At 35.3% G+C, this 14,463-nt stretch overlaps 1 protein-coding gene across 18 annotated transcripts in view; it reads left to right on the top strand.

Moving 5' to 3' along the window:
- ABI3BP (ABI family member 3 binding protein) overlaps positions 1-14,463 on the top strand; it is a 262,547-nt gene that overhangs the window by 225,319 nt on the left and 22,765 nt on the right. For all 18 annotated transcript variants that reach the window (XM_060297984.1, XM_060297993.1, XM_060297987.1 and 15 more), the window contains 3 exons: positions 41-109; positions 6,296-6,505; positions 11,043-11,151. In XM_060297984.1, the coding sequence (XP_060153967.1) occupies positions 41-109; positions 6,296-6,505; positions 11,043-11,151 (388 nt within the window). The remainder of the gene's footprint in view (positions 1-40; positions 110-6,295; positions 6,506-11,042; positions 11,152-14,463) is intronic.

Below are 14,463 nucleotides of genomic sequence, written 5' to 3'. Positions count from 1 at the left end.
TATAGTTTTACTACTTTTTCATTGTATCTTCCATTCTCAGGTAATATGACTGACTTTAGCTCAAGTCCAACAAGAGAAACTGATCCTCTTGGGAAGCCCAGATTCAAAGGTATGTATGACTGGCTCCAAATCTCCATTTTAACAAAGCTATCTTTGATGGGTGTATCAGTCAGCTGTTGCTGTGTAATAAACAACCACAAAATCTTAGTAGCATACTCTAAAAAGGATTTATTTCTCATGTGTCTACAAATTGCCTGGAGGTCAGCTGATCTACCATGTGTTTGGCTGGGTGGTTCTACTTCTAGCAACAGGTACAGCTGGGCCTCTTATAGGTTGGGCTCAGGTCTGCTCCACATCTGTTTATTTTGGTGCCCAGGATGAAGGACTAACAGTGACCCAAGAGAAGCTATTCTCATGACAGTACAAAGTGAAGAGAGGGGGAGTCCAAAAACGTGACCACATTTCAAGCTCCTTCTTGTGTTATACCTGCCAATATTCAAAGGCTAAAGAAAGTCACATAGGCAAGCTCATAACAAAGATTGGGGAAGTATACTCCTTCCATGGATATAGAGAATGTTTTTGAAATATTTATTTATTTGTTTGGCTGCGCCGGGTCTTAGTTGCAGCACGTTGAATCTTTGTTGCTGCTTGCGGGATCTTCATTGCGGCATGCAGGATCTTTTTAGTTGCAGCATGTAATCTCTTAGTTGCAGCATGTGGGATCTAGTTCCCTGACCAAGGATCAAACCCAGGCCCCCTGCACTGGGAGTGCGGAGTTTGTTAGAGAATGTTAGAGAATGTTTTTGAACAGTAATCTAATCTACCACAGTAAAAGAGAGATTATATGATATAGAACCCAGTATTTCCTTTTGTGATATGTTTTTCTGAAGTATAAAATTTGATAAATTTCAACATATGTATATACCCATGAAATATCATCACAATCAAGATAATGAATACATGCACCACCTCCAAAAGTTTCATCATGTACCTTTATAATCCCTCCTCCTCACTCCTCCCACCCAACCTCTAGTCCCTAGGTCACTATATTATAGAGTAGTATGCATTTTTGGAAATTTTACATAAATGAAAAAAATACAGTATGAACTTTTTGTGTGTGATTTCTTTCACTCAACATAATTATTTGGAGATTCATCCATGTTGATAAATGTATCAGTAGTTTATTCCTTTTTATTACTGACTAGTATTCTATTATATGGATATATACTAATTTATTAAAACTGTTCACGACATTTGGGTTGTTCTAATAAAGCTGCTATGACCATTCATGTACAAGTCTTTGTGTAGACATATGCTTTCGTTCCTTTTGGACAAATTCCAACAAGGAGAATGGCTAGATTGTATATAAATGGACATTTAACATTTTAAGGAACTGCCAAACTGTTTTCCACAGCAGTTGTACTGTTTTACCTTTGTGCCAACAGTATATGAGAGTTCCAGTTCCTCCACATCTTTGCCAACACTTGCTATGGTCAGTCTTTTTAATTTCAGCCATTTTAGTAAAGGTGTAGTAGTATCTGATTGTGATTTTATTTTGCATATCCCTAATGACTAAGGATGCTGAACATCCTTTCATGTCCTTATTTGCCATCTGTATATCTTTTTTGATGTGTCTGTTCAATTTTTTTTGTCTATTTTTTATGGAGTTGCTTATTTTTTTATTATTGAGTTTTAAGAGTGTTCATATTTTCTGGATTGAAGACCTTTTTCAGATACACACTTTGCAGTGTGTATTTTCTCCCAGTGTTTGGCGTCTCTTTTTTAATTTTAATGAAGCTCAGTTTATCAATTTGGTTTTTTATATATAGATTGTATCTTTTATGTTATATTTAAGAAGTCCTTGACTAATCAAAGGTCACAAAGACCTCCTCTGTTTCCTTCTAGAAGTCTTCTACTTTTACATTTAGGTCTATGATCTGTATTGAGTCAAATTTTCTATATGACCCAAAGTATGAATGCATTTATTTTCTCACTTATGGATATCCAAATCATTCCAGCATCATTTTTTGAAAAAACTGTTGTTTCTCCACTGAATTTAATTTGTACCTTTGTCAAAAATCAATTGTCCATATATATGTGGAACTATTTTGGGGTTTTCTAGTCTGTTCCAGTGATCTATTTATCTACCTTTCCATCAGTACCACAGTGTCTTGATCACTGGTTTTATAATAAGCACTGTGATCAGGTTATGTTAGTCTTCCAACATTGTTCTTATTTTTTAAAAGTTGTTTTGGTGACTCTAGGTCCTTTTATATTTCCATCTGAATTTTAGAATGAGTTTCTCAATGTCTAAAAAAAATAGCCTGTTTATATTTTTATTAGAATTGCATTGAATCTGTAGGTCAACTGGGAAACATTGACAGCTGTACAGTATTAAGTCTTATTACCTATGAACATGGTATATCTCACCATTTATTTAGGTGTTCTTCATTTCTCTCACCAGTGTTTTGTAGTTTTCCATGTAAGGAAAACCATAAAAGTAGCATTTTTTATTTCAGTTTCTAATTGTTCATTGCTAGTATATAGGAAAACAATTGTTTTTCGTTCAATGAGCTTGTATTCTGAAACCTTGCAAACCTCTGTAGTCTTTTTGTAGATACACTGGATTTTCTACCTACAGAATCATGTCATCTGAGGAGAAAGTTTTACTTCCTCCTTTCCAGCTTAAGTATCTTTTTTTCTTGCCTTTCTGTACTGACTAGAACCTCTAGTGAAATATTGAATAGAAATCGTGAGGATAGGTATCTTTTTCTTGTTCCTTATATTATGGGAAAAGCATTCAGCCTTTCACCATTAAGTATGGTGCTTCCTGTAGGTTTTTCATAGATGCCCTTCACTGTGTTGAAAAAGTTTTCTTCTATTCCTGCTTTGGTGAGAGTCATTATCAGAAATGAATGCTAGATTATGTCTAATAATTTTTCTGACTTTATTGAGATGCTTATGTGGTTTTCCTTTTTTAGTGTGTTAATGTGATAAAGTAGTTGTTCTTGAGTTGTAGGCTACCTTTGCATTCCAGTGACAAATTCCACTTGGTTATAGTGCATTCTCATTTTAATATATTGTTGGATTTAATTTGCTAAAATTTTGTTTAGAATTATATTCAGTGAGGGACATTGGTCTGTAGTTTTCTTGTAATGTCTAAGTCAAGTTTTAGTATCAAAATGATGCTGAATTTTTCTTCAATTTTCTGAAAGAGTTTAGAACTGGTGTTGCTTCTTCCCTAAATATTTGTTAGTATTTACCAGTAAAGCCATCTGAGCCTGATATTCTCCTTGTGAGAAGGGTTTTACATGTAACTCACTTTCTTTAATAGGTACAGGACTATTTAGAATATTTTTTTCCATAGTGAACTTTGGTAATTTTTGTCTTTCAAGTTATTGGTCCATATCCTCTAAATTGTCAAGTTTATTGGCATAATGTTATTCATATTCTCTTCTTACTTTGATATCTGTATAATTTGTAGTGATGTCACCTCTCTCATTCCTTCTATTGACAATGTGTGTCTTTTTTTTCTCTTTTGCCTAACCAGTCAGGCTGTAGGTTTATCAATTCTTTTGATCTTCTGAAAAGATCGACTTTTTTTCATTGATTTTGTCTGTTATTTTTCTGTTTTCTATTTCATTTATTTTTTACTCTGATCTTTATTGTTTCCTTTTTCTGCTTAATCTGAGTTTCATTTGCTCTTCTATTCTAATTTCTTAAGGTAGAAGATGAGCTCATTGATTTTGAGCCCTCTCTTCTTTTCAGATGTGGAATTTAGTGCTACAAATTTTCCCCTAGATATTATTTAAGCAGCATCCAAAAATTTTTGATATGTTGTGTTTCCATCTGTACTCTGTTCAAAATAGTTTTTAATTTCCCTTTTGGTTTCTTCTTTGACTTATTAGGAGTATGTTATTTAATTTCCAAATATTTCAAGATTTTCTAGAAATCGTTTCGTTACTAATTTCTAATTTAACTCCATTGTTGTCAGATACTCTGTATTACTTGAACACTTTCACATTTATTGAGACATTTTTTAAGGCCCAGAATATAGTCTATCTTAGTATATGTTCTCTGTGTACTTGACAAGAATGTGTATTCTGCTTTTCTTAGTGGAATGTTGTATTGGTTTGCTAGGACTGCCATAACAAAATACTACAGACTCGGTGGCTTAAACAACAGAAATTTATTTTCTCACAGTTCTGGAGACCAGAAGTCTGAGATCAAGGTATCTTTGGTTTCTCACATTGGAAATTAGGTCTTCACCATAGGAATTTTAGGGAAACACAATTCAGTCCATAACAAGTGTTCTATAAAAATGTCAATTAGGTCAGTTTGCTTGGTTGTATTGTGCAATTCTTTTATATCCCTAGCGATTTTCTGTCTACTGTTCTGTCGATTAATGAGAGAAGAGTACTGAAATCTCTAGCTCTAATTGTGAATTTATTTCTACTTAACAGTTCTATCAAGTTTTGCTACATGTATATTAAAGGTCTGTATTTAGATATAGACCTAAATTACTTAGGGTTGTAATAAACTCCTGAGGAATTGGTCCTTTATTATTATGAAGTGACCTTTTTGTGTTTATGGTAATATTCTTTGCTCTAAAATCTAATTTGTTGATATTTATATATCCACTCAAGCTTTCTTTTGATAAGTGTTATCATGGTATCTCTTCTTTTCATCCTTTTACTCTTAACCTGTTAGTCTGTTTGTTTAAAATATTGTCCCTATAGGTATCGTATAGTTGGATCTTGCTTTTTCACCCAGTCTGACAATCTCTGCATTTTATTTTGGGTGTTTAGAACCTTACATTTAACATGACGAATGATATGGTTAGGTTTAAGTCTATCATCATATTGCTATTTGTGTTTTATTTGTCCCATCTATTCTTTGTTCCCTCTTTCCTTTTTCTTCAGCCTTCTTTTGGACTATTTTTATGATTCCATTTTATCTTTTTTTGTTGTCCTACTCCTATAACTTTTTTGTTTTGTTATTTTAGTGATTGCTTTGGGGTTTATAGAATGTGTCTTTAACTTACCACAGTATCTTCCAGTGATATCCTACAACTTCACAAATAGTGTAAGAACTTTACATTAGTATAGCAGCTTTTCTCTCCTCCTGGCCTTTGGGCTATTGTCATTATAGTTTACTTTTACATGTTATATACATCACACTAAATTGTTAATATTTTTGTTTAAACAACAAATTGTCTTTCAGAGAGAATTTAATAAGAAAACTACTGTGTATATTTACCTATGTAGTTACTGTTTCAAGTGCTATATTTCCATCCAGCATCATTTTCCTTCCACCTGAAGGACTTTCTTGAATCCTTCTTGTAGAGTGGGTCTGCTGGTCATGAATTCTTTCAGATTTTATATGTCTAAAAAGTATCTTGCTTTTTTTTTGTCCTTTTGCTTTTGTTTTTTTTAGAGATATTTTCACCAGTTATAGCATTCTAGATGATAAGGTTTTTTGTTTTGGTTTTTGTTTTTTAGTAGAGAAATACATTGCTCTACTGCCTTCTCACTTGCATTCTTTCCGATGAGAAATCTGCCATAATCCTTCTTTGTTGTTCTATGTATAGCATGTCTTTTCTTGTCTGCCTCCTTTAAAGATCTCTAGAAATTTAATTTGGGTCTTTTTTATAGCTTCCATTTCTTAACTCTCAACCATGTGGATTATAGTGATGATAACTGTTTTACTGTCCTTGTCTGATGATTGTTATAGCTATCCAAGTTTCAGGTTGGCTTCAAATGATTTATTTTTCTCCTCATTATGGGTAATATCTTCCTGTTTATTTTATCCAGTTGGGAATATTTTTATTCCTAAAATATTCTTGTATTTTATTCTGGGATGCAGTTTAAATAACTTGAAACCACTTGATCCTTTTGAGTCAAGCTTTTAAGATTTATTAGGTGGGACCAGAACTGTGTTTAGTGTAAAGTTAATCATTCCCCAGTACTGAGACAAGACCCTTTTGAGCACTGTTTCCAATGCTCCATAAATTATGCAGTTTAAACCACACTCAGGGAGACCAAATTACTTTTGGATATTAGCATAAACTAAACCTATTTAGAAAAGTAAATCAACAATAACATCCATATCGTGTATCCCAAAGATAGGGTTCTGGATTTTCACAAATTCAAACCATCCACATCATTGCTTTCATCCATCTGCTTATAGTATTAGATCAAATGTCCTCAAACAGATAATTTTATTTATGAGTTCACCTCCACCTTTTTTCCAAGCTCAAAAAAAAAAAAAATGCTCAATGTCCTCTCTGTCTTAGGTCCTCACGTGAGGTATATCCAAAAGCCTGACAACAGGCCCTGCTCCATCACTGACTCTGTCAAGCGATTCCCCAAAGAGGAGGCCACAGAAGGGAATGCCACCAGCCCACCGCAGAACCCACCTACCAACCTCACTGTTGTCACTGTGGAAGGGTGTCCCTCCTTTGTCATCTTGGACTGGGATAAGCCACTCAATGACACTGTCACTGGTAAGATCATGACACATGGACCGTCACTACGGTGGGAAGCATTGATAGTGCGATGCATTGGGAATGTGGTACCTTGATTCAAACTGTGGCCTGCGAGGCATATCTTAGGAACAGCAAGTCCCCGCAGAGTTCTGCTGTCCCTGTGGTACATGATTGTTAAAAGTATCATAAGATGCGAAAAGATCATCTTTGTTCTGGTTATGGTCTCCCTGTTAATTTAGCAGATCTCTTTAAGTTGCATACCTTCCTTCTCCTCTCAGAACTGTTTTTCACAATGTGAAGGTATATCTAGTCTTTTCATTACCTGAAAATCACAGATCACATATGGGAAGTTGCCACTGCTGATAAGATTTAAACCTGTTTTCCTTTCACCATCCCAATTTCTAGATTGACCTAGAATTTTCAAGCAGGCTAAAAGTTATTTCAATCATTTTAGGAAAATTGTTTTAATTTGATCAATTTTCTGCTTATCTCAGGAAATTTTGATTCTGCTGTCACTCATCCAATTTCTCTAAAAATGACTGTGAAAAATAAGAAACCCTGAGTCATTCTTTGAATTTGTTATATGGGATTTAAATTCTCTGTAGTGAACAGGATAGTCAAAGTAGAGGGGAGGGGTGGAAAGACTAACAGCCCAAATCAGCTAGAGGATGTAGCAAACAGCGTGAGGACACAAGGTTCCTGCTGCTCATGTCCCCACCACCATGTGCCTGGGGTGGGTAGGCAGAATAGAGTTGCCCACTAAGAGGCTGTCAGGAAAAGTAGAGAGCGGGTACACAGGGCAAGGTGAGGAGTGGGGAGACTCAGGATCTGCCAAAAAAGTTTTCTATGAATAAAGGAGAAAACAGTAGCTATTTCTCCTCAGACAAAACCGTTTGGTCTGGGCAACTTCCAGTGTAAGCAGCTTATCTTTGCTTAGCTGGCTTTTTAAATTTTTAACCATATTTTGTGAATTTCCTTTCTTATGCAAAGCTTGCCTTTGTTTTGAGAAAGAACCAGCCACTGCCCATGGTTCCTGGGGATTTGACTAGTCTTGCTTCTTTACTTGGAACTACACCAGTAGGTGTTATCATCCCAATATCTAAAAATCAATCTCTAAGTATTGATTATCTACATGTATTAAAAAGTTGAAAACTCTCAATCCATATGCAGTGCTAATGAAGAGTTCCTGTGATAGTCTGAGGCTTCATTCTCACAAGACCAAATGAACTATAAAATTTCACTTGCCTTAAAAATATAGGATATCAAGTTGGAATTGGTTAATCTGTTTAATAATCTAATACATATTCACTTGGGTATGTCAATAGTATCTGATTTAGCTATTTAAAGTAGGATTTTCCTTTCATCATGTAACTTTTTTAAATTATATAAACCTGTAATTTCAAAGAATCATGAATAGGATATACTTTATCTACCAACTAGTTTTATAACATTATTTTTATTATTAAATGTTAACGGGCTGCTTGAGATCTTTCACTAGATACTGGACTTATGATAACCATTTTCATGGATAAGGACCACATCTATAACTATTATATTTTATAAATAGAAATAAGTCCATATTTAACCATTACTCAGTCTATATTTCAATGTTGGACCATATGCCCTAATGATCTGTTCTATTTTTTTCCATTTTTGTTTATTTTTAGTGTTCCATTAAATACCACTTGATTTCAAATGTAATCTTTTATAAACCAGCAGCTCAGATAATACAGAGATTAATTCTCATGTCACTGGAAATGGTTTTTCAAGAAAGAATTAAGAAAGATAACAAAAAAAGAGTGAAACATATTCTTCATTCCCCAGGTTGACTTCTGTCAGTAATCTTTCTTTTAATTGATAGGCATGTATTCACCTCTAGTAAATGCATCCAAATTCAGATGCTTCTCCATATCCCTTCTACACTAAAGTAGAAATAGGTACACCATAGAGATTGGCCACAGCCTGGGTCCTTGGACAACTTAAATTACTTATAAGGTATCATTTTCTGATACATCAAGAGCATGCTGACATAGATTTAAATCCCAGACCAACTGTGTTCTAGATAATGCAACTTGGATCTATAATTAGCCTCTTTGAACTTCAGGGTTTTTTAATTTATAATAATAATAATTCTTATTGCTATCAATTTATTGTGAGTATAAGACTTAACAGAGAGTAGTATCACCATTTGTTATTTTCATGCTGTATTGACCAGATAGTGATGTTCCCAATATTTATAATAATTATGTTCTAAGTGAATTATCTCATAATAGGGCAATAAAACCCTCTGAGGGGGAAAAAACAGACCAATTATTGTGTCAGTTCTTTGTAGATTTTCTTATATCTTTACTGTTAATGAAATTATTTTTTTAAATCCCCTATTTAAAATAAGAAATATTGACACATACTTTTTTGTTGTTGGTGGTAGATTTTTATAATGTTCGTGGATTTATGAAAAGCTATTATCACTTTGAAGCATTAAAAAGGAAAGATATATACATTCTAAGACAAGAATTCTGAGAAAAATTCTAAATATCTTTTTAATCATGAAGGTAACTTCTAGATCCATTTTGAAAACTCCAGTCTTTCAGGACAAAAATAGTATTAAATTAACATTTAAAACTTGAGTCAAAAGAAAATTATAAAAGATGTGCTCTAAGTGTTGAAGTATACTAAAAGGCTAAGGTGATATTACAAAGAATATCACACAGTCGATGAGGAATGACCCAAACAAAGATGTTTTTTGAAGGTGATTGCTTTCATGGATAACCAGCTGGACTGTCATATAAATTGCTCTTTTGGTGACTAAGCAGCACTTGAATCTTTCCAATTGGAATCTCTCAAATTTTTGTGATCCTAGTTTCAAAACACAACTCGGGGATAATAAGGAATAATAAAAGATATAATAATAATAGGTACCACCTGTTGAGCAAAATACATGCAAAATACTATTAAGCACTTTCCATATGTTCCTTCTTTAATCCCTACAAGCAACACTATGAAGAGACACTATGGACATTTTACAGATGGTAAAACTGAGACTGAGATCCAGGCAAGTGGCTTGGTCTGTCTCTTCCCATTAAGTCATGCAGTTTCCATTTTTTAAAAATCAATTTTACTTCCTTTCTAATTACTCTGATCTTTTTCTAGTAAATGTCCCTTCACAGCTGGAAGATATAAAACGAACATAATTGAATTTGGGATCCTACCTCTCTCTCTCTTTCCACACTCCTTTAGAATAGAAAGCCAGCTGAGACATAGGTTGGGAGCAGAGAGTCTGAGGAAGGAATCTTAAATATGGGCCATTAGTCCTTTAATAGCTGCACTAATGTGTCCAGATACAATGACCATTGCCTTCCAGTTTAATTTCAAATTTTCAAAAGGATGGTCATAGGAAATTACTCAGAAAAAGTGATCCTCCTTTTTGGCTTTTTAAAATTCACCAGTAAAGATCCTTCCCAAATTAAAATTGGTGATTATAAGTCTCCATGAGTTACTCTATAATTTCAGTTTTATTTCCGATATCCATCTCCTACCTTTAGTCTCAGTGCTAACAGCAGAAATCCCCAGTAACTTGCCAGCTCCTTTGCAACCTTCCCACTTTCCCTGATGCCCACCACTTGTGTATTTCTTCATACTGATGAAGCTGTGTTTGAGTAGGGTTTTGTTCGTTGGTTGGTTGTTGTTTTTTGTTCGATTTTTTTAACCCTCTGTGTGATCTTGTCACATGCATTAAACTGAACCCCAACTGAGAGCAGGGAAAGTAAATTAGTAAATTATATTCTCTTATTCTGAAAGTCTCTTTCTTTTGATTAGCCCTACAAGTTCATAGACACCTGCCCTTAAGTTAAATTTATGCAGATCTCCATGCAGACTTCAAGGGCATAATTTTTTTAATTCAAAGGTAATTATCAAGGGGGTATATGTTAGCAGTATGTACAAAATTTATGTAACTTACATAAGCAGTAGGTATCAAAATCCCATCATTCTGTAGTTCAAAATAATGAACTATAGAAAAGTATAGTTCATTGTTCATTATTTGATTAACTGTTATTTGCTGCTGTGGTTTTCAACTCAGCTTTTTGCAGCAGTACCATGTAGTCAGTGACGTTTTTCCCAGCTATATTGTGAAGCCCCATGAACAGGAAATGTGCTTCTACTGAAACTCCGCTCCTCATACAATGTTTTTTACAAAGCCACACGGGGCTTTCCAGCAATGGCAGACGATCCGACTTACCTAACAAAATCATAGGTTATCCATAACCAACGCTACCATACGAGCATCAACAGTCTTCATAGTTACCAGACCTTTGCTGCTCTGGTAAAGAGAAAACAGAAATGGTCAATGAGCAACTCCCCAAATGCTTTGGGACCTTCATCATCCTCTGACAGTCCCCAATTGGAAGTTGCTAATGTGTACGATCAATACGTCTCTAGACCTGCAATCTTGTTGCTCACTTTTGTGAGAGTTGACTCTGTTATGCGGTTAGCTTCGAGAACATTCAGTCCACCAGAGCATAAAGACAAGTATCTGTTGGCTTTTTTTGCTTTTCAGAATATGAAGTTATATCCAGAGAAAATGGGTCATTCGGTGGGAAGAACAAGTCCATTCAAACTACAAATCAAACCTTCTCCACAGTAGAAAATCTAAAACCAGACACAAGGTGAGCCACCAGTGCTATTACAGGTGAATTCTGAGAGTGCAAAAATCATAACAAAGGAGTAAAATGACATCACCCTTCTCTATCTTAAGGGAGGGTCTAGTTTGCATTTCATTCTTTGGCTTTCCATACACAGCACTAGATACCCCTAGAGTCATGGTTTACAAATATGCAAGTTATTGGTGGGGATACAAGAGCTGACAAGATGGTCTTGTAAGTTAACAGTACAGCTGGGAGCATTGAAAGATAGAAGGCCATTAATATCAAACATTGATATTAAATACCAAAATTTAGAGGAGGAAAAGTCTATAGACCAGAGACAACTGGAGTGTGGATGGTGTAAACTAGATTTGAAAGCACAGAAGAAGTTGCCTGGCATGCTGGAAGGAGGGGGCAAGGAAACAAAAGCCATGGGACAAATGTAGGTGAAAGTTTGTAATAGTTAATGCTTAGTATAGCTACAGACTAGTCCCAGACACAGTAACCCTTTGCTTTTGGGTCTTTTTAATATAGACCAATGAGAATAGATTTTTGAAAATGGACATATATAATATTAACAATTGTTCAATAATAAACAACTTTTCTTGGCATTCCTTACTACACATTGATACCAGGTTGTTTATCTTGCTGTACAGTTTTGTGATTCCTTTTTAAATCTAAAATACCTAATATTTTATCAGTTCATTTTATTATTTCAAGAAAAATAAGGGCCTTAGGCATTTCTAGAAATGTAGTAGGGAAGGGGTTTTTTGTTTTTGTTTTGTTTTACGTGGCTAAATTATCAAATGTATTGCTCAAGGAGATTCTCAAATGGATACAGCCAAGCATTTCCATGATAAAGCCAATGTGCTAAATTCATTTCTGGACTAAATTTCACTCTCTGTGAAAAATCGATTTCTTCCTTCAAGCTCCAAAACATTGTCTGATAAACTGTCTATACTTTCAGTATAAAATAAAACAAAAACACCCCTGACATCTTAAGTTATAGTATCCCAAGCAACATAGATCAATTTTCACACAATCAGGAGTTTTTCCAGATTGAGTATTTCATAACTTGATAAAGTTCCTCAGTGTTGAAAAAGATCAGTGGAGGTGAAGACTGGAACTTCAGCATCAGAGATTTTTTTTTTCATGTTTTATTTCTTGTATCTTTCATTGTCATGTGACTGAATTGAATTGGGTATTGATTGTGACACCCAGAAGAGCCTCTTTGGGCTCTGACAGCAGGGAGACTTTTCTAATCTTTTCAGGAGAAAAGGAAGTATCTAATTCATTATAGATGGTTTGCTGTATACAAACCGTAGTCCTATACAGCAAAAACGACACTTTTCCAGCAGTGTATGTTTTCTTCTTTTAAGTTCTCTGAGTTGTAATATGGAGAATTTTGCAACTGCTAATTTTCTTGAAGGTATTAAGTTAGCCAAAATAAGCATATATTTCAGTAAAAGCCCATTTGATGATCTTGGTTCTGTTTCCTTAGCAAGATTAACAGGGAGAGAGCCTATAATTTATTTTAAGGAAAGAGTAAAAGAGAAAAGGTCATTTAATTTGGACTTTTTAATAGGTGGATTTGGGCTTACAAAACTTGGCTTTTCTCTGCAGTTTCTTGCTTTTTATTCCACTTAAGAAAAAGTGAGCTGTGTAGTATGCAGAAAGTACATTGAAGGGCATCCAATTTCTAAATGTTCATTGTATTCCTTTTCTGAATCAGGCTGTTCTCGGATTTCACAGTGCACCTATTAGCTCATAATCAGAGGTAGAATAATGCCAGTGACCTTTTAAACCTGATTTGTTGGTAAAAGGTTGGGGTCTGCATTCAGCTAACATTTACTGAGTGCCAACAATGTGCTCAGCCCTGTGCTTGGTGTTGTGCCTACAAACAGGAGTAAGCATGGTACCTGCCCTTGAGGAGCTCGAGGCTAGTGGAGTAGGTCGCTAATGACCGATTATTCTACACAAAGTGGTGAGAGTTCTGGTAGAAGTCTGCACCAGGGGCGACAGAAGCCCAGAGTGGGCGGCACGTCGCAAAGTGTGGGGAAATTAGGAAAAACTTCCTGGGGGAGGTGACCCCTAGGCTGAGGCTTGAAGGAGGAGTAGACTGGAGTCAGCTAAGTGACTGTTAAGAGAAAGGAATGTCAGGGAGGATAGCACATGTCAGAGCAGTGGCCCGAAATGGCACGGTTGTGTGTGGTGAATAACGGGCTGTTTTCACCAGTGTGAGGGGTGAAAAGTGATAACCATTTTGAATGATAATAATGGGCTGCTTTAACATTATTATTTTATACTATTATAAAATATTATTATATTTTATACTATACTATTAGTATTCGCTATACTAATAGCGAAAAGCCCTCACCAGTGTGAGGGGCGAAAAGTGGCCAGAAGCCGTAGAAGCCAAGAGAAGCAGAAGCCAAGTTAGGGAGGGCCTTCTGCGCCAGATCAAGAAACATGGTCAAGTGATGGGGAGATCCTAAAGGATGGTAACTGGGGAGTGCCTTGCTCTGACTTTCATTTTCATTTTCATTCTGACTTTCATTTAGTTGGAATAATCACTTTTGATACTAGAGCTACTTATAATGAATAGCAGCTGGTAGAACAAATCTAACTAAAAGAACTTTTTGTTAATTTCTTTCATGAGTACCATTCTGGCATCTGACCTAGTTGGTCAAATAGGTACATAAGAGAAACGTGCCTTTGGGCTGAGCTGGATTTCATTCTGGAATCACAGGACCGATCAGGTCATGGGGTTCACATCTAGCTTCTGGTTGTAATTGTTTCAGACTCAGCTACAGCCTTGTCCTCTTTATCCCACCCTCCTCCTATGTGTCTTGCTTGTCTCTGCTGTCTGTCATCAGTGTACCTTCTAAGGAGGACTCCTGCAACCTATCCTTATCCCAAGACGAGCAAAACCCAAAGGAAGCCCTTTCTGGATTTGTCTTTGGAAAAAGCAGTACTAAACTAAGATTAGGAATCCCTGTAATGAGAACTCCATGCCAAGTTTTACAACTTGGCATAAAGTTGGGGCCACTATGCATGTCTGTATGTGGCTTATTTAATGTTATTTTTAGTTCGGTACAATAAAATGAAATCCATTCAGATATAAAGACTGTTAATGTTCATAAATGTGATTTGACCAGGATTTTATATTGATAGTCCCTAATGGGTCATGATTTAAAAGTTGTATATCAGTAGTTTGAAGCAAAGAACATTCTCACACTGGGGACAAATGTAACACACATGGATGTAAATTTTCTAATGAAAATTATTTAGTCTATGCAATGGGAAACTTTGGGTGGTCTAGTAGTTCAGTAGATC

The sequence above is a fragment of the Globicephala melas genome, chromosome 4 (genome assembly GCF_963455315.2).
Source record: "Globicephala melas chromosome 4, mGloMel1.2, whole genome shotgun sequence".
Classification (NCBI taxonomy): Eukaryota; Metazoa; Chordata; class Mammalia; order Artiodactyla; family Delphinidae; genus Globicephala; species Globicephala melas.
Note: the sequence above shows the minus strand (reverse complement) of the source record. Positions and strands in the feature narration are given on the sequence as shown.